This window comes from Tenrec ecaudatus, chromosome 10, assembly GCF_050624435.1.
Source record: "Tenrec ecaudatus isolate mTenEca1 chromosome 10, mTenEca1.hap1, whole genome shotgun sequence".
Classification (NCBI taxonomy): domain Eukaryota; kingdom Metazoa; phylum Chordata; class Mammalia; order Afrosoricida; family Tenrecidae; genus Tenrec; species Tenrec ecaudatus.
In genome coordinates, this window is record NC_134539.1 from 59,526,199 (window position 1) to 59,551,148 (window position 24,950).

The following is a 24,950-nucleotide window of genomic DNA, read 5'->3' on the forward strand; positions in this document are numbered from 1 at the left end:
CAGGAGGAGTGAGGCTCGGGCTCCTGTGACATGGGGCAGAGGGCCCTGTTGGGGGTCTGGAGCCAGAGCAGTGAGGGACTGCTGCCTGGGTGTGTTCAGTGCTCAGCCACACCACAGCCTACAGTCTCGAGCCAGGGTACCTCTGGGTAGATAGATGTTGATGCCTGCTTGGAGCCATGGTGGCTGCAGCCACCCGGGCAGCTGGGACAGCCTCAGCCTCTCTCTGGCCAACCTGGGAGCCCACTCTGAGTCACGCAGCAGTGGTTCTGGCTGTGGAGAAAGCATAGGGGCCTGGTGGGGCTGGGGGAGTTCTGCATGGCCACCCCACCAGGCCTTGGTCAGGGCTGAGCAGGAGCGGTCTGCCTTCCCTCCATCCTTGGGCTCAGCACCGACATCACCATTTCCAGGCCCCACTTCACTCCCCAGCAGACTCTGTGTTGGTCGCTCTCAGGCTCCCGGTAGCTTGGTAGTCAGGCGTGCAGGCTTTCCCCGGGATCCACCCCTCACTGTGCCGCCTCCCCAGGACTTCCTCACGGACCTGATGATGTCGGAGGTGGACCGCTGCGGGGACAACGAGCACCTCATCTTCCGGGAGAACACGCTGGCTACCAAGGCCATCGAAGAGTACCTCAAGCTGGTGGGCCAGAAGTACCTCCAGGATGCGCTGGGTAGGGAGGGCATGGGCCGGCCGGGGGGTGGAGGGCAGGTGGGACGCCCCGGGCCTCACGCCTCCTCACTCCTTGCCCACCCGGCCACAGGCGAGTTTATCAAGGCGCTGTACGAGTCGGACGAGAATTGCGAAGTGGACCCGAGCAAGTGCTCATCTGCCGACCTCCCTGAGCACCAGGGCAACCTGAAAATGTGCTGCGAGCTGGCCTTCTGCAAGATCATCAACTCCTACTGGTCAGTGCCGCCCCACCGCCCCGCTTCGCAGCCCACTGCATGCTGACCGGTTCTGCCTCCAGTTTGACGGGGGGCCGCAGCCTCGAACAGCGTCAGGGTGTGCATGCTCTGGCTCCACAAGGCTCTCCTGGTCCTTCTCGGGCTCTCCGAAGACGGGCAGTACTCCAGACTGCACGGGCAGCTGGCCTGTGCATGTGGATTAGAGTGCCCTCTGCTAGGGCTGCCTTGCTTGGTGCGGCCTGGCACCCCCCAGGGCAGGTAGATAGTTGAACCTGGGCCACCGTGTGCTGTGGGAACAAAGAGGAGGACTAGGAGGAGGGGTCTGCAGGCTGCCCTCAGACCACGTAGGGAAGGGCGGTGCCAGTGGGGCACAGGCCATTACCCGGGCTGGAATCGTCCCCAGGGGGCTGTGCTGGGGACCCACCCATGGGTACCTGCCAACTCTTGGGTGGACTGCTGCTGGTGCAGCTGCCCCGGGCAGTGGTGGCATGGCGTCCAGAAGGGCTGCTGTCCACTTTTCTGTGCCATCTCAGCTGCAGCTCAGAGCTCCCCTCCCCCACTCCGGTGCTGCCCCTCACTCCTCTCTGCTTTGGCTTCTCCTCCTTTGCCCCCGCCCCGCCCTGCATATTGCTCTCTGAGACCCAGTGCAGTGGGCAGAGCTGGGCCGAATTTGGAGCACCCACACACTGGGAACACCAGGGCAGGGACAGGTCAGCCAGGTGGGGAGGAGTGAGCGAGGGCCTGGAACCTGGAGACTTCCACTTCCCATCCCTGTGGGTTAGAGGGGGATGGTGAGGGGAGCTGTGGGCCTTGAACTCTGAGAGCACACTCCCCGCCACTCGGGCCCAGGCGGGGTTCTCACCCTCTGTCCCTGTCCCCGAGACATGGGCGAACAGACTGAGGACAGTTCTTCCACTTCCCCCTTCTGGCATGGAGGCCCTCTATCCTGATGGGCCTGTGGGGGCACCGGGAGGCCAGGCCAGAGGTCACACACTCACTTCCCCTTACCATGTCTGTGCTCATGGGGAAGGATGTGCAGAGTGGATCGAGCCCCGACCTGGGTGCATGTTCATGGCCAGTAGCTCCCAGCGTTTGGCAGGCCTTCTTCTAGCGTAGGAGAGAGGGACAGGGTCCTGGTCAGATCACCGTGAGCTGGTGACAAGAGGGGTGCAAGAAGTATTGGGGCCTGGCCCTCCCCATGGTGGGGGACATTCTCAGAATGAGGCTAGCCCAGAAGCCATGGGCCCATCTTATGTTCTGGTCCAGCTCTACCCCCATTTCCCCTTGGAGGAAAAGGAGGAAGTTCCAAGGGCCAGTGACGGGGCCTGAGGCCGGCACCCACAGGCCTCGGGTTTTCCTGGCTCTGCTGGGGTGCTTGCTCCCTGGGGAGGGCTGAGAGGCAAGTCCGAGGCCTGGGGGAGGTGGAGAGGGCCCAAACCAGGAAGTGGAGAGGCAGTTGTGATACTGGTCCAGCTCCTCCGTTGTCCCCCACCTACTCAGAGGCCTCCCTACCCAGCTGGCCAGTCACTCAGCCTCCCTGCTGGGCACTCCCTGCCCAGCAGCCTTTCCAGAGCCGACCCCATGGCTGAGGGAGCCCAGCTGTTGTGAGGTAGAGGTGGGGCTGGGCCTCTGCCTGACAGCCAGGTCCCCCTGTGTCCCTGCACAGCGTCTTCCCTCGGGAGCTGAAGGAGGTCTTTGCCTCCTGGAGGCAGGAGTGCAGCAGCCGCGGCCGGCCTGACATCAGCGAACGCCTCATCAGCGCCTCCCTCTTCCTGCGTTTCCTGTGCCCGGCCATCATGTCGCCTTCCCTCTTCAACCTACTGCAGGAGTACCCCGATGACCGCACTGCCCGCACCCTCACTCTCATTGCCAAGGTCACCCAGAACCTGGCCAACTTCGCCAAGTGAGTGGGGCTGGAGTCAGAGCCTGGCCAGCCCCAGGATCCAACCTTTTCCACAACAAACCTCCGCTCCACCCCCTCTCGGACTTCAAAGCAGACAGGCTAGGGAGGGTCCGAACAGGAAGTCGCTGGCATTCCTGATGCCCAGGCAGCGCCATTCTGAGGCTTCCTTCAAAGGGCAGATGGTTTTTCCCTCTGCCGTTTTGAAGCCACGTTTGCGGCGGGCGCGGTCTCCCCTGCTTGCTTCACCCGTTCACAAGCCTGATTTTGAAGTGAACCGGGGCTTTCCCTCTGAGCAGGCTGGCCCATGGGGTTTCACACGGGTTTTGTTTAAGGCCCTGCGCTGCCTCTGTTTGGGGTGCCTGGGCAGAGGGAGGGCAGTGGGTGGCGGTGGAGGGACTGGCTCCCTCACAGAGCTGCTGTTCTGTGTGCCCAGCCTCTCTGCAGAGGAGACGGGGGCAGAGCCACAGCAGAGAGAGGGAAGCTTGTTAGGAGAGGGTGCATGGGGCCACCTTCCTGGGAGAGGTAGTCCCCAGCTGTATGTCACCAGAGGAGGTGTTGGTCAGAGATTCAGTGACACTATTGGATCAAGTGCCAGCCCGGGAGACGCAAGAGGACATGGGGGTCCTTGAAGGCCAGGCAGGGCAGTGGGGCAGGTGTCCCTGTGCTCTGGGTCATGATGGAGGTGGCAGACCTGGAAGAGAGCAGAACCAGGCTTCAGGCGGAAGTCAGAGGGCTAGGGGTACTCTGAGGGCAAGCAGCAGCCACAGCAGGCCTTGCTGGTGCCAGGAGAGATGAGAAGTTGACTGCTGGGGCATCGGCGTCTTGCTGCCAGCAGGGTCTTCAACCTACCCCCCCCTCCACCACCCTCCCACCGCCCACCCCCGGGCACCGGACCAGGCCTGAGAGAAGGTTGCTCAGGGCCTTGCAGTGACGATGACTTCCGATGTGTCTGTGCTGGGTGGGTGACTCTGGGAGGTGGCAGCTCGGTGGAGAAGCCTGGTCCCGTGTGGAGTTGAGGGACAGTGGGGGCGGCTCAGGTGTCCTGAGAGATGAGGTCAGGAAAGAGGTCCGTGAGACTGGGGAAGGGAGCTGGTGGGCAGTGCCCTGGGTCTGTCTGGGGCAGCCTTGGGCCGGGTGCTGAGCCCTCCTCGCCCCCCCGCCAGGTTCGGCAGCAAAGAGGAGTACATGTCCTTCATGAACCAGTTCCTGGAGCATGAGTGGACCAACATGCAGCGCTTCCTGCTGGAGATCTCCAACCCGGAGACCGTCTCCAACACGGCCGGCTTCGAGGGCTACATCGACCTGGGCCGCGAGCTCTCCAGCCTGCACTCGCTGCTCTGGGAGGCCCTCAGCCAGCTGGAGCAGGTGCCCGGCGGGGGCGCGGGCACGGGGTCCCATTCCCGGCTTACCATTGAGGGCCTGCCGGCCCACCCTGTATGACATCGATCAGGGGCCCCGAGGGGGGGTCTGGGACCAGTCTTCTCTGTGACTGAGGGCCCCTCACCAGCAGCCTCGGGTCTCGCTCACCAGGGGATGGGTCTTTGGGCTGTGCCTCCGTGTCCGGTGACATGCCTTCAGCGGGGTTCCTACAGCCACTTCACCTAGAGCAGTGGTTCTCAACCTGTGGGTCGCCACCCCTTTGCGGTCCAAAAGACCCTCACAGGGGTCACCTGACTCAAAACAGCAAAGTGACAGTGATGAAGCAGCAGTGAAAATAACCTTATGGTGGTGGGGGCGGGGGTCACCACTAGCTGTCTGAAAGGGCTGCGGCATGAGGAAGGCTGAGAGTTGAGGCCGCTTCTTAGAAAGACGCTTACAGCCTCTGAACCCTGTGAAGAGTCACTGCGAGTCAGAATCACGGCAGTGACACCATTTGGAACCGAGTTGACGGCAGCAAGTTGGCTTGTCTGGAAAAGAGAGAGTGTAAGGCAGGGCTTGTAAACCTGCCCAGGGGTGTCCTTGGCCGTTAGCTAGTCCCTAGATGCCTCTGGCCTTGCTGCAGTTGCCAGGAGTGGCCGCTCCCTGGCCACCGATGGTGCCGACGTCCACAGCAGCAGGTTCTGACCCCTCTACCTAGAAGTGCCCACCAAAGCAGTATGTGGGCACCCAGGCAGAGCCGGTCTTTCCTTACCTGGGTGGTTTTCAAGTGAGAATTCCAGGTCCAGCGGACTTTCCTCTGTCCCTCCTCAGGCCTGCATGTGCACAGGCACACGTGAGCGCCAGTGGGTCTCGCCACCCCCTTAGAAAAAGCCCATGCTGGTGAAGTTGCCCAGAGTAGCACTTGCTTTGTGCCCGCTGCTCCTGGCTGCCAGAGAGGCGGTGGGTGTGAAGCCCCTGCGGTCAGTGCCGCTGTCCTTCAAGGCGGTGAGGGGGGAGGGGCGCATCCTGGGATGGTGGCACAGCAAGGACTTTGCATCGAGCTGTTTGCCTTGGTGCCCCTGGGACTATATGAAGGGCCCCCATTCTTTGTGCACAGTCAGACACCCCTGCCGCTCCCCGAAAGCCTCAGTGCCATTGGTCTAAACCAGTGTTTGCCAAGGGTGCCCAGTGGTCCGGGGCTATAGAAGCAGATCCAGGATTGTGAGCTGTAGTACAAAAGTCTCTCACAGGGCCCGCGTAAATTTATTTTTCTACAAATGGGGTGTTCGGCTACACAATCGTGGGAGCCTGTGGGCTGCCTGCCTGCTCCTGTGCTTATGGTCTTGTCCAGCAGGCAGCAGATGGGCCTTCCCTGTGCAGTTGGTGAGGGAGGGGCTGCTGGACCCTTGAGGGGAGGGGTGGGGTGGTATCCGTGTGCCAAACTGGGCCTTACAGTGGGGCACAGGATAGAGGCGGCTCCACCGGGAGGGCCCAGGATGAAGGGTTCATGCTGAGCCAGGGTGCCTGCTTTGGAAAGTATATGGGAGATTTGTGGATCCTGGACTTACAGCCCCCTGCTTAGACCAGACCTTCCGGATCTGCCTTGGGATGAAGGGGCTCCCCGCCTGGCGCCCCCTCCCCCACCCCCAGCTACCCCTTGGGTTCCTTGGTGACCACAGCACCCTTGCCTTCACTGAGAGGCCCCAGCAGCTCACACCTGCCCCCTGTTGTGTCTTTGCAGAGCATTTTGTCCAAACTGGGGCCCCTGCCCCGGATCCTGAGGGACGTCCACACAGCACTGAACACCCCGACCAGCGGGCAGTTCATGGGGACCAACGACCTGGCTTCCACACCCGGCTCTGGCAGCAGCAGCCTCTCCGCCGGGTTGCAGAAGATGGTGATTGAGAATGATCTCTCTGGGTAAGAACCGCCTGGGCTTTGGAAGGGGGAGGGATGCATGTGCAGACACAGCCCATCTGCAATCTCACCTTGGGGGGTGAGGGGGGTAGGGCACCTAGACGGATGAACACGAACAAGCCTGGATGAGACAGCTATGCATTGCGCATGCCCGTGGGAGAATCTAGAAAGACTTCCCAGAGGAGGTGGCACTAAAGTTTAGACCTGTTCAGAAAAGAGGCGCCTAGACAGAGACTGACCCAAGCACAGGCCTGGAGAAAGGCAATGACTGGTCCCAAACCAGGCCGCATTGACATGTCTCCCGGTGTCCTGCCTCCCACTACACCCTGGGCTTGAGCCAGAGTCTCCATGGGCAGGCTCTTGGGTGTGCCTGCCGGGCCCTCAGAGGAGAGGTGCCGGCAGCCGGCTGCCCAGACAGCCATGTGGCCGGTGTAACACACACACACTAGTCCAGTTGGGGTTTACGTTGGGCTCTGAGAGCAAGCTTCCTTGCTCCTGTGCCTCGCCACCTAGGCGGAGATCTTTCCTATACCCATGCATGAGCACAGAGGTGGGAATCAGGTAGCAGCTGCAGGGTTTCAGAAAAGAGACCGCAGAGGTCAAGGGTGGCGGAAGGGTGTGCCCGGTGGGTGACCCGGGAGAAGACCCAGTCCCCAGCATTCCGAGTCTCACAGTGGGAGTCAGTCTGATGACCGGCAGTCTTTGGTGGGGACAGCACTCTGTGGTCGTGAGGACCCTGGACCTGGGTGTGGTGTGTGTGCTCTGCCCCCCAGCTTCTCCCAGCAGCCCGCCTGTCTCCTGGAGCTCAGCCCTGATCTCTGGCTCAGCCTAAGCTGGCTCGGCCTCACGGCCTAAGCCTCTTGTCAAGTCCTGAGGCCTGGCTGCCTCCAGCCTCGAGCCCTCTCCCCCTGCTCTCCGCTCTGAAATCCACCTGGCTCCCACCACAGAGAGCTGGCATCTGTGGAGGGGTAGGGCCAGGAAGAGCACTGGTGGGGGCCTGTGCCCTCTGCTGCAGGGTGCCCGACCCCCCTGCCCTGGGAGGTTCCTCCCCTGAGGGGCGGTTGGCAGGAACTGGCACAGCAGCCCCCGCCTGCCAGTCAAAGCAGGGAGCAGCAGTGGGTGTGGGGGCTTCAGCAGGCCCCCGCACTGGCGCACAGTCTGATTGAGGAGCTAGAGGGAGTGGGAACAGCCTCGGTGTCGCCAAGAGCTGCTGCGTGGTGGGTTGTGGCTTAATCCCGGGGAGGCCCCAGCATACCTTGTCCTCGGAGGCAGCTGAGCAGGACGGCCCCTGAGCCAAGTTCCCGACTGCTCGGCCCCATGCTGACCCGGCCTGGTTGGCGGGCGGGGTGGGGGCTCTCGGGTTTGGATGACCTTGACTGCATTCACAGCTCTTCTTTCCTGTGTGTGCTTGTCTCCCTGCAGTCTGGTAGATTTCACCCGGTTACCGTCTCCAACCCCCGAAAACAAGGACTTGTTTTTTGTCACAAGGTCCTCCGGGGTCCAGCCCTCGCCTGCCCGCAGCTCGAGCTACTCGGAAGCCAACGAGCCCGACCTTCAGATGGCCAACGGCGGCAGGAGCCTGTCCATGGTGGACCTCCAAGACGCCCGCCCGCTGGATGGGGAGGTGGGCTCCCCAGCTGGCCCCGACGCCCTCGCCGCCGATGGGCAGGCACCTACAACACAGCTGGTGGCTGGGTGGCCGGCCCGGGCGGCCCCAGTGAACCTGACAGGGCTGGCCACGGTGCAGCGGGCAGGCCAGACGCCGACCACACCAGGCACCTCGGAGGGTGTGCCGGGCCGGCCCCAGTTGTTGGCACCGCTCTCCTTCCAGAACCCCGTGTACCAGATGGCGGCCGGGCTGCCACTGTCACCCCGTGGCCTTGGGGACTCAGGCTCTGAGGGCCACAGCTCCCTGAGCTCCCACAGCAACAGTGAGGAGCTGGCGGCCGCCGCCAAGCTGGGCACCTTCAGCACCGCCGCAACCACCGAAGAGCTGGCCCGGAGGCCTGGCGAACTGGCCCGAAGGCAGATGTCGCTGACTGAGAAAGGCGGGCAGCCCACCATGCCACGGCAAAACAGTGCTGGCCCCCAGCGGCGGATCGACCAGCCGCCGCCGCCGCCCCCTCCACCACCCCCTGCCCCCCGAGGCCGGACGCCGCCCACCCTGCTGAGCACCCTGCAGTACCCACGGCCTTCGAGCGGGGCCCTGACTTCAGCCTCACCTGACTGGGCTGGGCCCGGGGCCCGCCTGCGACAGCAGTCCTCCTCCTCCAAGGGAGACAGCCCGGAGCTGAAGCCACGGGCAGTGCACAAGCAGGTCAGTGCCCCAAAGGCCCCTCTGGCTTCATGCGCCCCCTCCCCTCCCTAACCCCCACCCTGCCCCGGTCATTTCACTGCCGCTTGCACCCACCCATCCCATGCTCAGTGGTGCTGCGCCGGGCCCCTTCCACCTCCTGATCCTGGGCCTCCCGGCCCAGCCTCTGGCCTCTAACCAGGGACTCTAGGCCCCTGTCCTTAGCCTTCCCAGCACTCCTCCAGGCTCATCTGGCTCTTGGGCCACTGCCTGGGTAGGCGGGAAGAGCCCCTGTCACCAGAGGGCTGCACCCACCACCCATGGGTGACATGCTTCTGGTTGAATTCTCAACCTAGCGCTGTCTACACCTTCACTCGGCTGAGCAGCCCCCAGGCTGACAGTCCCGGCAGACTCCCTGGGGCAGGGCCTGCACCGTAGGCCCTCAGCCAGTGGGATCCTAGTCCCCTCCCTTCCCTCTTGTCCCTGTGGTCCGCCTGGCCGTTCCCTGCTCCCTGCCCCTCTGCTGCCTTCCTCCAGCCCCTCACAGCTGTGTTTCATTGTAGGGCCCTTCACCCGTGAGCCCCAATGCCCTGGACCGCACGGCCGCGTGGCTCTTGACCATGAACGCGCAGTTTTTAGAAGACGAGGGCCTGGGCCCCGATCCCCCCCACAGGGATAGGCTAAGGAGTAAGGAGGAGGCCAGCCCAGCAGAAAAGGTAAAGCTGGACTCTGGCAGTCCGGGACCGGGTTGGGGGGCTGCAGCCTGTTCCTGCCAGTGACCCACGTGAGGGCAGCCGGAGCTGAGGGATCCAGAGGACAAGCCTGAAGAGCGTTTGAGCCTAGGTCTGTGTCCTGTCCTCCACGGGCTGTGTATCTGCACCACCCCAGAGCCCGGGACCCAGGGACACACGAGCGCAGTGGCTCCCAACCTTCCTCAGGCCGCGACCCTTCCACACAGTTCCTCATCTGGTGGTGACCCCCCGACCATAAAACGATTTTCATTGCTACTTCATCACGGCCATTTTGCTACTGTGATGAATTGGACGACCCCTATGAAAAGGCTGTTCAAATCCCCCAAAAGGGTTTTGACCCACAGGTTGAGAACCACTGTACTAGGGGCTTCCACTGCCACCTTGGTGCATGGGAACCTCGTACCCTGAGCAGGCTGAGGCATGATGCTCCACACAGACCCCTTCTCCTCCCTTGCGTGGTCCTGCCTCCTCCCAGCCTGGTTCTTCCCGTCCACGTCTCTGTCTCCACCAGGCCTAGGGTGGGGCTTCAGTTGCCAGGGGCTGTCTCTTCTCCCACGTCACACGTCTAGTCTGAGTACTTGATGTGGTGGCTGTCTACCCCTGCAGAAGTGGAGGCCCAGGTAGACCCAGGGTCCAGGCCCAGGCCCACAGAGCGTGGCTCGCACGCTGGCCAGGGCACGGAGGTCAGGGTGGCAGGGCCCCTCTCCATGCTGCATCCCGCCACCCTCCGCCATCCCCCTGCTCTGCTGCACCCACATGCTTGCCCATGGCTGCCTGGAGGGCACCAGGAGACGCGGGGCATGAGGCTCCAGGAGTATGGCTAGGTGGGGAGCCAGGCTCTGGGGCTGCTGAGATGGACAGCTTGCGGGGCCAGGTGGTGACTGTACTTCTGCCTTCCTCTGGTCCTCGGCTGAGTGAGCTGCCTGCCTCTCACCCTCTGCTGCTACCCGAGCCACAGTCCCCTCATCCCCGCGATGCCCTGAAGGCCTGGTCCTCTTCAGCCAGAGGGGCTAAGAGGGCGGGTGTGCAGTGGGCTGGGGTTTCCTTCGGATATGGAAGTGTTGCCTGTGGGCAACCCAGCTGGCACAAACCTTGGTCTGATTGCTCAGCCTAGGAGAGGCCTTCTGCAGACCTGTGTCCTTCCCAGCAGCCCTGGGCCCTCTCCAGCACATCCCCACAGCTGTCCACCTGTTACTACTCTTCCCCCAAGGTTGAAGTCCAAGTTGGCTCTAGAGAGATTGGACCACCTTGGCTTAATCTCTGTCCCCCACCGCAGCTTTAGGCTCAGATAGAGACTGGGAAGCTGGGGCATCTTACCCACTGGTCAGTCATGCCACCTTCTTTGTGATGTGGTCACTTCACCTTCACGTCCCCCTTCTAGGGAGCATGGCAGAGTCCTTAATACCTCCAAGGGCTTCTTTAGAGAAGGCGCTAAGGCCCTGTGATTGCTCCTGCAATTTGGATCTGCATGTCCATCCTGTGGCCGGGAAGTCCGCCTGGGGGTGAGGGCCGAGGCTTTGGGGCTCAGTGCCACCCCTGAGGCGTTCCAAGTCTCGCCCCCCAACACCCGTCCGCGCCCCAGCTCCTGCTCATGAGCCTGTGCTCTCTCTGTCCTGGGTGCTGTGCCCTCGGCACGCCGCCCTCCCGGCAGGACCTGGCAGTGCTGCAGGACAAGTTGCGCATCTCCACCAAGAAGCTGGAGGAGTACGAGACCCTGTTCAAGTGCCAGGAGGAGACCACGCAGAAGCTGGTGCTGGAGTACCAGGCGCGGCTGGAGGAGGGCGAGGAGCGGCTGCGGCGGCAGCAGGAAGACAAGGACATCCAGATGAAGGGCATCATCAGCAGGTGGGGACCCCACCTCGACGGGGCAGACCAGGCCACTCCTCTCGCCAGTCCTGAGACTGGGGGGCCTGGGCTTGGAGGATGGAGGTGCCTTCCTGCGTGGTGGTGGGGCCAGTGGCTTCTCAGTCTGCCTGTTATATCAATTACTGAGCACAGGGTGTTAAAACTCCTCACTACGGACTTAACCTATTCCTTCGCCTTTCGTTGGCTTACCTCCCCACGGGCGGGGTTGTTGTGTGCTCTAGATGGACTGGCCCTTTCGTCCTCTGCCTTGACTTCCCTGGTCCCTGATGTCCCTTGCCCTGATGGCATGGCAGTAGAGCCGCCTCCACTTTGGACTGTAGCTAGCACGCGGTGTCTTTCCATGCTTGGGCTCTCAGCCATCTATGCCTTTCTCCCTGCCCTGCTTTGGAGGCATTTTAAAATGTTCTCTCCCGTAGCTCCGTAGCTCCTTGCCGGTGCTTTAGGGCAGGAGGGTTTGGCACATAGGCTGTAAAGCAAAGTGTCCTAGGCTCTGCAGGCCACTTGGTTGCCCTTCCACGTAGCAGAGCCATTTACAGAAGGGGGGGGGGGCTGTGTTTGGCCCTCGCCGCCCAGCCCTGTGGTGACAGGGCCTCTCATTCTTGTTCTTCCCAAGATTTCCTCACTGGCCGAAATCTCACTGTGAGATTCCCTTTTGTCCTCGGCTTTCTACCAAGTTTGACTATGATGTGCCCGCCGGTGGTGTCCATGTGCCTCGGAGCTCTGAGATCAGTGGGTTTAAAGTTTTGAGCCAATTTGGAAGTTGCTTTGGCTGTTTCTTCTGCTCACCCCATCTTTCCAGGCGGCCTGTCACAGACATGCTCTGGGCGGCGTCACGGGTGCTGTGTTTCGTTTGGTCTTGCGTTTTTCTCTACTTTAGGTCATTTCTGTCGCTCTGTCTTGGGGTTGGCTGATCATTTCTTCCTCGGTGTCAGATCCGCTGTTGGTCCTATGTTTCAGCTAGCATTCAGTTTGGGTTTTTAAAAGCCACCTCCCCTCTTGGTGCTGGAACCCGCCTCTACCTTGGAGAGCATGGGAAGCTGCTTCAGCGTCCTTGTCAGCCAGCTGTTTGGCCGTGATGTGTCTGTGGATGAGCCCCCTCCTGGTTGTGGCCTCTCACTTCCTGCTGCTCTGTCTGATCCTTTCTGCTTGGATGCCAGGCATGGTGGGTTTTGTAGAGTTGGGGGCTAGGTGTCTGGTTAGGTGTTTGGGGCTTTCCCAGGGTCTAGCTGGGGGGAGGGGCTGTAAGGAGCACTCCTGGGATTGTCTTGTGTCCTCCTTTCTAGTGGTCCTTTCTCAGCAAAGCTGAGAAAGTCTCCTCCCACCTATGTACAGGTTAGTGCTTGGTCAGAGACTCCAGGAAACCCTTCAGAGAGAGGAGGGGGGGATCTCCCTGGGTGGCCTCCTCCCCCCAGGTCTCACTCTCTGGGCTCAGGGTAGATCCACTCCCCTTGCTTCCCCTGGAAACTCCCCAGGGCTTCGAAGCCCTTGCTCCTTTCCCACGGCGGCCGCTGCACCTCCCGCTCCAGGCGTCTGCACACCTCTGTTTCCCACACTTTGTCTGCTCTTCCAGTTTTGCTTCAGGGAAGGAAGGAGCTACCCTGTCGTTCCACCATTGCTATCAACCAAAGTCTCTCCCCGACTCTAGTGTCATCTCTCTCCTGCCCGATGGCACCTGATAGCCCCACTCTGCTCGGTATCTGTCCTACCTGTCACGCGGTGCGGCTCCTGTCTCGGCATGGCCCCAGGGCATCCCGCCAGTGCTCACTGCTCACCTCCCCCACGTGCCTGCCAGCACGCTGGGCTGGAGAAGGCGCCAGGGTCGTGCTGGGGCTGACTCGGGGGCCTCTTCTCAGAGGAATGTGTAGCCTTGAAGAATAGAGGGCTGAGGCAGAGCCCCACAGAACCCCAGCGTCTTGGGGGTGGACAGGACAGGGCACCTGAAAGATGGGTTCTGGAAACCAACGAGAGCTGGAGGGCAGGAACGCCTGGCAGTGGTCAAAGAGTAAGACGGAATGATCAGGAGGGTTGGCAAGCAAGGAGTTATTAACAGGGCACACCTGCCTCCCCTCCGCGTGAGCTCACTGTCCCCTCACCCATACCGTCCCAGATGGCTGCTTCCTGCCCTCCGTCCCAAGCTCCCCCCACCCCCCGGCTTCCCCCTGAGGAGGGAGTGATGTCGGTTCCCTCCTGAGTGGACGCCTGAGGGGAAGGAGTCCACGTCACTCATCTCAGCACCTGGAGTATCCGGCACGCCCCCCCCCCCCAAGCTGGGCTCCTGTGACATGCCACCACGTGGCCTGCTCATCCTCCAAGCTGGCTGTGTGGGAAAGGATGCAGTGACCTGGTCGGGGAAGGAGCCAGCAGAGCGCACATCCATTGCTGGGTCGCTGGTGGCGGGTGTGGGATGTACCTGTGGCCTGAGCACGCTTGCCCCTAGTACATCCACCTGTTCAGGTGTGCTGGGGCTGTGCCCACAAGCCTGACTGTACCTGCGTCTGGCTGCAGGTTGATGTCGGTGGAGGAGGAGCTAAAGAAGGACCACGCAGAGATGCAGGCAGCTGTGGACTCTAAACAGAAGATCATAGATGCCCAGGTGGGGGTGCTCTGCCTCTGGGGGGAGGGTGGGAACTGGCCTGCCCACATCCTTGGCAGTGACCCAGTGCAGAAGCTCAGGAGGATAAGGGACCAAGGTCTCGGGCTCCGAGAAATCAGACTGTGGGTCTCCATGGGCAGGCTCTGTCCCTGCAAGCATTGCCTTCACCAGGGTAGAAGCTGCAGGAGTGGGGCCGGGGAGAGATGGCCAGAGGGCAGAGGGACTGTACCTTACAAACTGCCTCTGCAGCAGGGGAGGACCCCCGCGAGGTACTCAACCTCAACCGGAGCTTCGCCTCTGTCCTCTGACTCACCCGGGAGCAGGGTGGGACTGAACAGCCCAGGGAATGAGGGTCTGCGCTCAGGTTGGGGCTGAGTGTGACCTGAACTGTGACTGCTGGGCGCCTATGGGGCCCCCAGGTCCAGGGAGAGCCTGGCATCCCAGTGTGAAGCATACCAAAGGAGGTCCTAGTCCACAAAGGCCACCCCTCTGCTGGGACGCCTTTCCCACCCCAGGCTGCTGGTGACTTCCCTGGGCCCCTCTTATGCCTGCCTTGCCAACAGGAGAAGCGCATCGCCTCCCTGGATGCTGCCAACGCCCGCCTCATGAGCGCCCTGACGCAGCTGAAAGAGAGGTACGGCATGCAAGCCCGTAACGGCATCTCCCCCACCAACCCCACCAAATTGCAGATTACTGAGAACGGCGAGTTCAGGAACAGCAGCAATTGCTAACCTGCCTGAGGAGAGGGAGGACTGTGGAGGCCGAGGGCAGGGTGGCAGCCCCAGCGCGGGCGCGTGAGGCCGAGGCACGTCTGCCCTCCGCCCGCTGGCCAAGACCGGCCCTCAGGGGGGCCCCGGCGTGAGACTGATGTGAGGGCGGTGCCCACAGCCCGCCTCCTCCCTCTTCTGGCCCTAGCAGCGCATTTGGGTGCAGGTGGGAGACTGCACTCGGGGAGCTGGGCAGCCGTGGGCAAGGAGGGCCTGCCAAACACTCTCTGTAGGTTCTTGAAGTCCTTGTGTGTCACCTTCCCTCCTCGACCTGGCCATGTGCATGTCCCCCATGTCCTCGGCAGGGAGGGTGCTGCCTGGAGACGGGTAGTTCAGAGCCGGGGATCTGCTCGGGGGGCTTCCCTTCGCCGTCTCAGGGACCCAGGAGGCCTGGCAGCCAGGCCCTGCCCTGTGTACCTGTGCACCCCACCAGGTTCTAGGAGCTGACAGGTCAGCTGGCCTGCAGACAGGAAGATGGTGGGAGAGCGAGCCCAGAGCCTCTGTAGGTCCGAGGCCTGCCTGCCTTCACACAGCAGTCTGTCCTTGCATGCAGCCCGCCAGACCCCCCTGGCCTCAAGGAGCCAAGGATTCTCACCCTCACCCCCTCTGCCCCACACACCTGCCCTCAGACTGCCTCCCACCTGCCCGGTCCCTGGTCGTATTGCCAAAGACCTGGTGAGGGTTGTGGCTTTTATACCTGTGGGGACAGCCCAGGGCCTTGTCCACTCGCCACTCAGGTCTGAGCTCTAAAGCTCAGGGGCTCCCAAAAGCCATGGGCCTGGGCAGTGCTGGCTGGCCCAGGTGAGCAGAGCCTGCTGCCCACCCCTCTCCTGGGGCCCCACATCCCTGCAGGGAGTGGCCTGCAGGTGCCCAGCCTGAGCTAAGGTAGACTCTCCTGTGATGACCATTTTAAAGAACAGCTCTGCCGCGCGGGCTGCGGAAGGTGGGTAACTGTGATTTTCTTTCCTTTCACAGTATGCATTAGAAACAAAAGCCCGCTTGCCCGCTCGCTGGAACACAGGGGCCTTTTAAATTGAGCGTGCGCACTGCATGGGAAATAGCAGCCCCGGAGGATGGTAGACTTGCTCCCTCTCCAAGACAGCAGCGGCCTGCACCAGGCCCCGGGGTGCGGCCAGCCTCCTCCTCGCCCCTCAGCCCCAGCCAAGGACCCAGGCGATGCAGGCCCTAGGGTCTGGGCACTCCCCGCAGCCTGGCTGCTATCCTCAGCCCTAGGCTGAGCCCTAGCTGATCTGCCCTGGCCTTTCCCTCCCTCGGGGATGGATATAAGTGGCAGGAACTTGGGCCTCAATCCCTGCCTATTCCCACTCCTCTATATTTCAGGTCTTGGCCCTAGATAATGGAGGGCAAGGCCGGGGGTGGTTTCTGAGACGGGCCCCGGGAAGGCAAGCTGGCCCTGCAGCCTCAAGACACTGGGCTGACCCTAAGCAGCGAGGTGTCACTGCCCCTCCTGCCCCTGTGGCTGGAAACATGGTGCCAGGGCTGCTGCAGCGTCCCCACAAGAAAGGGTGGCCAGCACACCACCCTAGGCCCTCAGAGGTGGCGCGGCTGCTTAGGAAGGGGCTTGTAGATGTAACTTAGGGTGCGGCGAGGGCCCAGCACGTGCTGGGGGGGGGCACTGAGGGACCCTGCCTCAGGAACGAAGGCCGTGGGGAGGGGGTTTGACGCTGTGCCATGCCACTGCGCGCCCCATTCACCTGTGCCACCCCAAGTGTCAGCCCACGGCAGCCACCCGGCAGGTCCCAGTGAGCTCCCCGTCCCCCACCCTCGGGGCATCGTAGAGGAGGTCCTCTTAGCAATACTGGGGGGCGGCTCCTGGGCCTGCGGGCAGGACGCAGCTGCTGGGCCGGTGCTGGCCACCCTGGGCATGGTGTGAGCTCAGGCCAGAGCCTTCCTTACGTAGTGCAAAAACTGTCCAAGTGTACAGACCCTCACAGATTTTTATCTTCCTGGCAAGTCTGACAGTCTTGTAAATGCCCTTGGTGTTTGACTGTAATGTAACCACTCTCCGAACGGCTGTACATAGTCCTGGTGCTGCGGAGGGCTCCCTCACGCTGTCTGGGTGGAGGCTCTGAGCGGGCCCATGCAGAGGGCCCCACAGGTGGACCCAGCATACAGCCAGCGCAGGAGTCTCCCCAGGGGCCGGGGGGCAGTGGAGAAAGACCAGCCTGGGTCATGTCCCAGGCTCAGCTGGCTGGCACACACTCCCTCCCTCATTCCCTGTGCCAACACGGACCGGCCCACTCGACCTGTATAACTTTCATGTTCAAGGTGAAGGGAACTGCCAAACTTCCTCTACGGGAAGATTTTCTCCAACTGCCTAGAAACTGGGGTGGGGGAGCCAGGCCAGAGAGCCCCCCCCAGGTCCTCTCCCTCCAGAGCACCTGCCCCGCCCTCACAGCCCATCCTTCTGGAGCCAGACCGTCCAGGGAACAGCCCCTCTCTTTTGTACACACTCAGCCACGAAGCTGGCCCCCCCGCCCTGCCCCTTTTTGTAGGTATGTGAAAAGGGTAAAATGCAAAGGGAGCTTGGCTGGAGTGCTGCCGCCTCCCCCTCCCTCCGGCTGCGCCTCCCCTGTGTCATACTGTACAGAGAACGTGGTTGGTGTTCTAAGACTGTGTGGCTGTGCAATTTCTGTACATTTGCAATTAGAAATATTAAAGATTTATTTAGCTATTTTAAGTCTGACTCGCCTCTCCATTCAACTGTAGCTGCGGATATCTGGGTTGGGGGCACCAAGTCCAAGCTGCACCCTGGGCCCCTGCAGTGGGAGGAGAGGGGAGAGCGGGGAGGCTGTCCCAGCACACCGGAAGTGGTGGCATTCTGCTGACCCGAGATTTCCCAGGAACCAGCAGCCCTGTAGCTTCCTGCTTGGTAGGTATCACCTCTCAGAGGGCAGTCTCAGAGGAGACCAGAATGCGTCACCAAGCTCCGCCTCTCGGGGCTCCTCCCAGCCCTGCAGCATCCCTGCTACAGGGAGCACCTGTAGCCCTGGGGTCCTGCAACCCGACAGGCCCCAGAGCCATGCCTCCACCCACAGTGGGGCTGGGGACACACCTGGTGGGCGCTAGGTGGAGCCCAGGCCTGGCTGCTGCACAGCTGCCTGTGATCCAGCCAGGGTGTGGCTCCCAGAAGCCAGTCTCCCGGAAGGAAGCCCCTACAGCTGTCGAGAGAGAGAGGGCTGCTGGTCATCTGCCTCTTTGGGGCCCCTCTGCAGCCAGGGGGGTGGGAGGAGTAGCAATCCCATGGACTCATGTGGGGGGCGAGTCAGACTGCTTCCTGTCCCTCCGTTGTTCCCAGGCTTACCCTCCTTTATAAAAATTCATGCTCCCCGAGGCTTGGCCCTTAGTAAATAACCACTCCCACCTGTCCAGTAAGCCTCACCTGCACCCCTTCCACCACCACCTCCGTTACCCTGAGAGACCACAACACGCTGGTCCGTCCACACACTTCAGCTCGAGGGCACTTGCTTGACCTCTCTCTCCCCTCAGCCAGCCATGCGCATGACAGCTGTTCCCTCTGACCTCCAAAAAGCACCTCGTCCCTCTCTCCAGTCACGGCCTCGCTGGCTGTCTCCTCTCTCACCCTCCGTGATTGACTCTGGACGCCAGAACTGTCCTCTCGCAGACACGGCTCACCCCATGACGCGTTTTCCACCAAACAAGAAAAGCCACTGCCGTCCAGTCAGTTCCAACTCCTAGCGACCTTATGGAGCTTGCGTTTCAGATCTGGGTGGGAGAGGACGACAAGCAGCCGCGGAGCGGCCGGTGGGTTTGATTTGCTGCCTTTGTTGCTTAACTCACAGCGTCACCAGCGCTCCTTAACGAAACCAAAAATCCAAACTCACTGCTATCGAGTCAATTCTAACTCAGCGACCTTGTATGGCAGGGTAGAAGAAGCTGTCTCTGTGGACTTCCCAGACTTAGCTCTTTATGAGAGTAGAAAGCCTCGTCTTTCTCCCTTTTACCCACTACTGGTTTCGAACTGCTGACCTTGCAGTTACCAGCCCAACACATAACCACTATGAGACCTGGGCGCCTCCCTCAGCCAAACAAAAGGTCTGTAAGAGAAACGGAAACACTAGGGAGGCCTCACACATAGCATGGGGTAATCAGCTGTCTGGCATCAAAAGGTCAGCAATTATTTACCCAGGAGGAGGATTGGAAACAGGAAACGGAGGAAATGGGCTAAGTGATGTCACATGGTAGGGGTTACAGTCAATGACAATGTGTGGGAACTGTTGAACACTGGTCTGCCCTGTAAGCTTTCACGATGCAGGTTTTAGGGGGTTTTTGCAAAGCACTCTCCTCAAATGACCCTTAGCCCCACAGACTCATCTTGCCTTCACTTCCCCTAGCCTAGGCAGATGGGCCTCCCTCCGTAGTCCCAGGCCGTCTTCCCAGACAAGGCAGACCCGCACCCCTCTCCTCTCCTTAGTCTACACTGCTGGAAACCTGGCTACTCCCGTAAGAGTGACAGTCTCGGAATTTCTCAGGGCGGTTCTACCCTGTCCTGCAGTGTGGCTACGAGGCCCCATTGACTCGATGGCAGTGAGCGCGAGAGAGAATCTGATAGGCATCCAGCTTCGCTTGCAGCCGGTGGCCGTAAGTGGGGACCGCTTGGCAGTGGATTTGGATGGAAACATTGACCGAAGGGGACTGCATGCGAAGATGAGAAGAAACCCTCCACAAGTTGCCCAGAGAAACTGTTCAGATCACATTTTGTGCCTTGAACAATAAAAGATGATGAAGACATGGAAATAACACCATCAACCATTCTGAAGTGTATCGCCCAGTGGTCTCCAGTGTATCCGCGAGCTTGTGCATTCACGCTGGGGGAGCTACCTCTTTCGTTGCAAACATTGACCATCACCCAGAAGAAGCCCTGTGTCCATTAAGAACTCGGTCCCCATTATATGGAATCAATAGGATTCGATTTAGACTTCTAATTAAACAAGCCATATTGACTGGTGCGTTTCTCTCTCCTCTTCCCCAAGCGCCACTACATCAACAGGACGGACACGGGTGTCCCTCGAAGGGACATCAGAGGTCAGTTGAAGAACTTTGGGAGATGGGTTAGTGAGCACAGCAGAGGGAGAGGAGCCCCCAGAGCAGAGGCTCAGAAGTTGTACGGACAGCAGGGTGGCAGGCAGAAGCAGGACACCAGGTTAGAACCAGGGAATCCGACCCAAGTCCCTCCCTGCACTCTGCCCAGTACCTACCTCACACCCCTCGTCCCACCGGGGGCTGAGTATTTATTCTCTGACAGATTGAACCAGGTTTGCCCCAGACTCAGAACACCAGGTAAAGCAGAGGGTATAGGGAGGTAGGGGTGGGGCAAAGCGAGCTTGGCCCTCAATAGTGCCCACGCCCCGGCACTTCCTGCTTCCAGGGTGCCCGAAGGCTGCAGCATCTTTGGGAAACCCGACTTAAGAGAAAAGATGAAGAGATTCTTGTGACTGGATCCCCCAGCAAAACGACGGCACCGCCAGTCAACACCTACACACGTGAGCTCACCTAGCCAAGGAACCCCGGACGGTTTCCTTTCACCCTGAAAGACAAGTGAACACCCAACTCTGCAGCCCTACAGGAACAGGCGGACCTGCCTCCGATCGTTCCTTCCACGGAACTGCTGGCCTTGGGGATCCCGGCCCCACCGGGGCTCCGTCGCCCGGAGAGGAAAGTCAAGACCAACTCAAGAAATGGGAGCGCACACAGTGCAGGAAAGAGCCACGGAAGAGACCAGCCAGGCCTAGAGTCCACTCTCCGTGTGGCGAGAGAGCAAGCACAGGCTGCCCTGAAAGAAAACAACATTCAGAAAGTGCTTGTCTAGTTTTAAAAACATCCATCAGAAGTGAGGTCGTGCCGAGTTGAGGTGCTGCTTCGGAAATTAGAACTAAAGGCAGGAACAAAACAAACAGGAGAGGGTAGAACTCTAGGGTCTCTTTCCAGGGCCCAGCACCCACCTGCTGGGAGTTCTTGAAGGAAGGAAAATAAAGAGAGAGAAGGAAACGGTCCAAAGAATCATAGGAACGAACATTCTGCCGTCCAAGGAAGGACCCGAGGCTCCAGGGTGAAAGGCCTGCGCAGGGCCCAGCCCGGGAAATGTCAACCCAGCTGGTGCCTCACAGGCCTGGGTTGGTGGGCGGCCTTGGGGGCCCAGAGTTCACGCCCAGGAAAGCAACAGGGTGCCCTGAGGTACCTGGGCCTCAAGGAGTAGAATGGGGGCACCAGCACATGGGGAGCGACCAGTGGGAGACCTGAGACTCACCAGGATTACTAGGCAGGACCAGGGCCTCCTGCACTGAGAGGTGACGAGGTGACCGCCCTCAGTCCAAGGTGATTAAGGCCCAACAGGCCCTTAAAACCAAAGCCACGGGGCCTGTATCTGGACCTGACCCAAATCTACAGGCTGGGCTCTCAGAAGGACTGGCAAGTCACATAAAAGTGTGTTCCCCTGGGTGAAACTTCTCCAGCAGGACGCTCTGGGCAGCCTTCCCTCCTTTTGCCTCTGGTACAGGTTTGGGACGATTGTTCTTAATAACCCTGACAATACACCACAGTCACAAAGCTCAGAGGCTTGGCAGATAGTGTGTCTGAAGCTGCCCCAACTTCAGATGACACCCAGACTTCACAACAGGGATTTGGGGGGGGGGGGGAGTGAGTTCAGTGGCAGCGAGCTGTGGCGACGGATTTGCGCATCAGCCGCCCCACATCCAACGGGCCCAAGGGACTCCTTGATCTCCTGTGGGTGTTTCATGGCACCTCAGGTTCTGAGGGAACGCTTGACTGTTCTGGTCCCCAAACTTTCTCCTCCCAATAAGGGGCTCCCTCATCCTTCCAGTTACTCGAGCCAAGAGCCAGACGCGCTATCTTGTTTCTTATTTTAACAAGGAGGTAGAGATTTGGACGAGTCCTGGAGTAGAACAGAAGATGATTAATACTGTTTACCAACAGGTTGGCGGATTGAGTCCACCCAAAGGTAATATACCTCCAACCGTGCAACCATCAAAACCCCTGTGATAAAACAGTTCTACTGTGACAGACATGGCATCCCACCTAGTCCCTCCTTGCCCATTCTTGGTATTAGACACCAATAATTGACAGCAACTGTTTTCCTTTAAAAAAAAAAAAAAGATTTGGAATGGTGTCTGTGATGGATTGTGAGTGAAAAGCAAGCAGTAGATCGGTCGGTTCCCACTCCTTTCATGACAAAAAACAAGACTAAATTATATTACATATAATAAATTACGGAGACATACTCCAGACTGTTAACGGCTGTCTCCTCCAGAGTGGGACTCAGCAGGATGGAGAAGGGGGGACTCACTGGAACTTGCTGCTTCATATTTGTATGTATCATTGAGTTCTTTACAACCAGCTTTTAGCTCGCGTGGTGAGATGGAGTCACTGAACAATAAATAAAACATATGCATATAATGAAATACTCTGCAGCCATTAAATCTGTAGAAGGATATTCAGTGGCATTGAGATTAATAATATATTAAGTGTAAGGCTGATTCCAGAGGCATGCATCCAGGAGGATTGTAGTTCAGTGTTTAAAATGGATCTGCAGGAAGGTCCAGACTAAGCAGTGTGGGTAAGAGCTTACGTGTTGGGATGACAGAGTCTAGTGGTTGAGTCGCAGCTGCTGTGGACTACACGGACTTAGGTGCTTCGGGCAAGTTCTCAGCCTCAGTTTTTCCGGAATGTCAGTGGAGATCATGGTGCTTCCACTGTAAAGAGGTCTTCTGCCAAGATTTGCTGAATTAAAGCTTGTCACCTCTCTGCTAAGCACACTTACTGGCTTATAAGTGCGTGCTACCTAGTTTTTGTTAGGTGTCGTCATAGCAACCCCAACAGGATGAACCACTGCCCTGGCCTGTGCCCTCCTCACAACTCACATCACGCTTGAGACCATTGTGGCAGCGGCTGTCTCAGTCCATCTCATCGAGGCCTGGCTCTTTCTCTCGCACCCTCGGCTTTTCCACGGATGATGTCCTCCTGGGCTGGTCCCTCTTGAGAGCATGTTCCAGGCACGGGAGGTAAAGTCTCGCCATCCTCGCTTCCCAGGAGTGCTCTGGCTGTACTTCTTCCAAGACCGGCTGTCCAGCCACTAGAAACTCTGTCTTCATTGCTCATGGTCCACTTGTCCCATGCATTTGAAGCGATTGAGAACGCCTCTCTGGGGTCAGGTGCCCCTCGGTCCTCAAAGTGGCATCTTTGCTTTGAACACTGAAGAGGCCTTTTGCCGCAGACTTGCCCCGGGCAGTGCCTCTGCGCCCCTGGGTGTGGACTGTGGATCCGAGTAATAGGGAATCCTGGATCGCGTCCCTCTTTTCTGTTTATCACGCTGCGGCTCGGTGTGTGGGTTTTTGTTTGCTCTGCGCTGAGGTGTAATGTAAACTGAAGCCTGTAGTCTTTGATTTTCATCAGATCCTCCCCACTTTCAGCAAGCAAGGAGGTGGCATCTGCAGATCACGTTGTTAGTGCGTCTTCCGCTCGTCCTGATGCCGATGTTTTTTCTCCTCAAGTCCAGCTTTGGGGATTATGTTCTCAGCCTACAGGATGGTGATCGCATGCAACCGACCGCTCCTGGTTTTAAACCTTGCTCTGTCTGAATGGCTGCCTCTCGTTCCACTGTGGCACAGCTGCATTCTTCTATGTCCTGCACTGCTACCTGCAAGGTCGGCAGTTTGAAACCACCCACTGGCTGCTCAGTGGGAGAATGAGGAGTTCTACTTTGAACCCCTCCCTGGGGCAGTTCTACTTTGTCCTGTTGGGTTGCTGTGAGTCTGAATCCACTCGATGGTCGCCAGTTTGGCTTTTTGGTTCCGAGCAGAGCATGTCTGAGATTCCTAGGTGGAGAAGCGGTGGCAGCAACATAAGAAAGAGTGGGAGGTTTCCCAGCTCACAGAACACAGAGCAAAGCTAAGTGCCTTCAGGTAGGACACGTGTTTGCAGAGTTGAGACGTCCTTTGGGCGTCCATCAGTACTAAAGAAGCAGGGTAGAGGCCAAGGACTGAGTGGCTGAGAGGACCAGAGAGATGTGCGCCTACCAGACTACTAAGAAAAAAACAATGCAGACAAAAGAACTGTATCCTTGACATTTCTGTTCCTTGACTTGTAACCTGATAGTTTTCCTAATAAGCCCCATATATGGCCAGATCAATACCAGGCCAGCTTCTAGCAGCAAGTGACCTTGAATCTCCCACACACACCTGCTGAGCTGACCAGCGCTGGCTAATGACCCGCTTTATTCTCAACCTGCCGCTCTGCACCCAGCACGGTCCATTTTGCTCAGTGCCCACACCCGGCATGGCCTGTTTGGCTTAGTGCCCGCTTTGTTCCCAGCCCACCGCTCTGCACCAGGCACAAATACACCCAGAACCAGGAAGACACCTTACATTCCAGAAACCTGGACATACCTGTATCTCCCAATCTCTGACTACTTTACCTTATATGGACTCAAGACAGCCCAGTCACATGTTCCCTGGCTATATAAACACCACCCCTATAGCCTGGGGCACAACTCCCTCGGCCAAGACACTGTGGACCATGGGACTTCACCCAGGCTGGGTTTTTCTCCCCAATAAAGCCTGTTTGCTCAAATTCCACTGATTTGGTCTCTGGTACCTCTCGACTGCCTTACACCCCATCATTGTGAGTGGTGTCTGTAGGTTCTATGTGACCATTGCAAAGGATTACCAAACTGAGCAGAGAAGTAGAGTAAGCGGGAGAGACGGCTAGTGTCACATAGGGTAAAGAAGGGTGGAGGGTGGAGGCAGGTCTGACCTTTGCTGCATCGAAACCAGCCTTCTGCAGTGTGACCTTGGATTCTCTTTCCCCCTAGTGAAGCCACAGAAGGCCAGACATGGCCCCCACACCATTTCCTCATCGACGTATAGGTTCCTCACGAACACAATGAAGTCCCACTCTTCCTAAAGTTATCCACAGTTGGTTCTGAGCCACCCTGGAAAGCGCCTTTGATTAAAAATAAAAATATTAAAAAAAATTAAAATAAAAATAAAAAAATAAAGCACCGGCAAGCATCATTCTGATAGTCTCTACTTTCAGTGAAGATCCATCTGATCTCAGCAATGATGGCCCATATTCCAAGTCCTCTTCTGAATCTGGCTGGAAATTCTGGCTGCTCCCTGACGATAATCTTTTTTGAATTATCTTCAGCAAAACTTTTACTCCTGTGTGGTATTAATCATCTTGTTGGATAATTTCCACATTCTGTTGGAACATCTTTCTTTGGAGTGGGAACAAATATGGATTTCTTCCAGTTGGTTGGCCACGTAGCTGTCTTCCAAAACTCTCGGCAGAAAGGAGGGAGCAGTTGGAGTGCTGCCACACTTTGTTGAAACATCACCACTGGTTTCTGTCGACCCCAGAGACCGGCTTCTTGCTAATGCTTTCAGTGCTGCTTCCTTTAAGACCGCTCGTCTTACATCATGTGCTGTCTCCTGAGAGAGTAGAGGATTGACCCGTTCTTTGGGGCATCTGTGGATGCCCTTTCTTGTCCCTGGATGCTGCCTTCATTTTTCAATATCTTGCCCACGCAACTCTTCAAAAC

The 24,950-nt window shown here is 58.9% G+C and overlaps 1 protein-coding gene across 5 annotated transcripts in view; it reads left to right on the forward strand.

The window, feature by feature from the left end:
* The window catches only part of DAB2IP (DAB2 interacting protein), a 124,382-nt gene extending 107,340 nt beyond the window's left edge, over positions 1–17,042 (forward strand). For 3 of the 5 annotated variants that reach the window (XM_075560435.1, XM_075560440.1, XM_075560439.1), the window contains 10 exons: positions 524–668; positions 759–903; positions 2,570–2,806; positions 3,970–4,171; positions 5,907–6,085; positions 7,505–8,399; positions 8,939–9,091; positions 10,779–10,972; positions 13,499–13,586; positions 14,150–17,042. In XM_075560435.1, coding sequence (XP_075416550.1) covers positions 524–668; positions 759–903; positions 2,570–2,806; positions 3,970–4,171; positions 5,907–6,085; positions 7,505–8,399; positions 8,939–9,091; positions 10,779–10,972; positions 13,499–13,586; positions 14,150–14,317 — 2,406 coding nt within the window. In that variant the 3' untranslated portion in view covers positions 14,318–17,042. The remainder of the gene's footprint in view (positions 1–523; positions 669–758; positions 904–2,569; positions 2,807–3,969; positions 4,172–5,906; positions 6,086–7,504; positions 8,400–8,938; positions 9,092–10,778; positions 10,973–13,498; positions 13,587–14,149) is intronic. The other 2 variants (XM_075560438.1, XM_075560437.1) reach the window with 2 other exon arrangements.
* Positions 17,043–24,950: the final 7,908 nt, after the last annotated feature.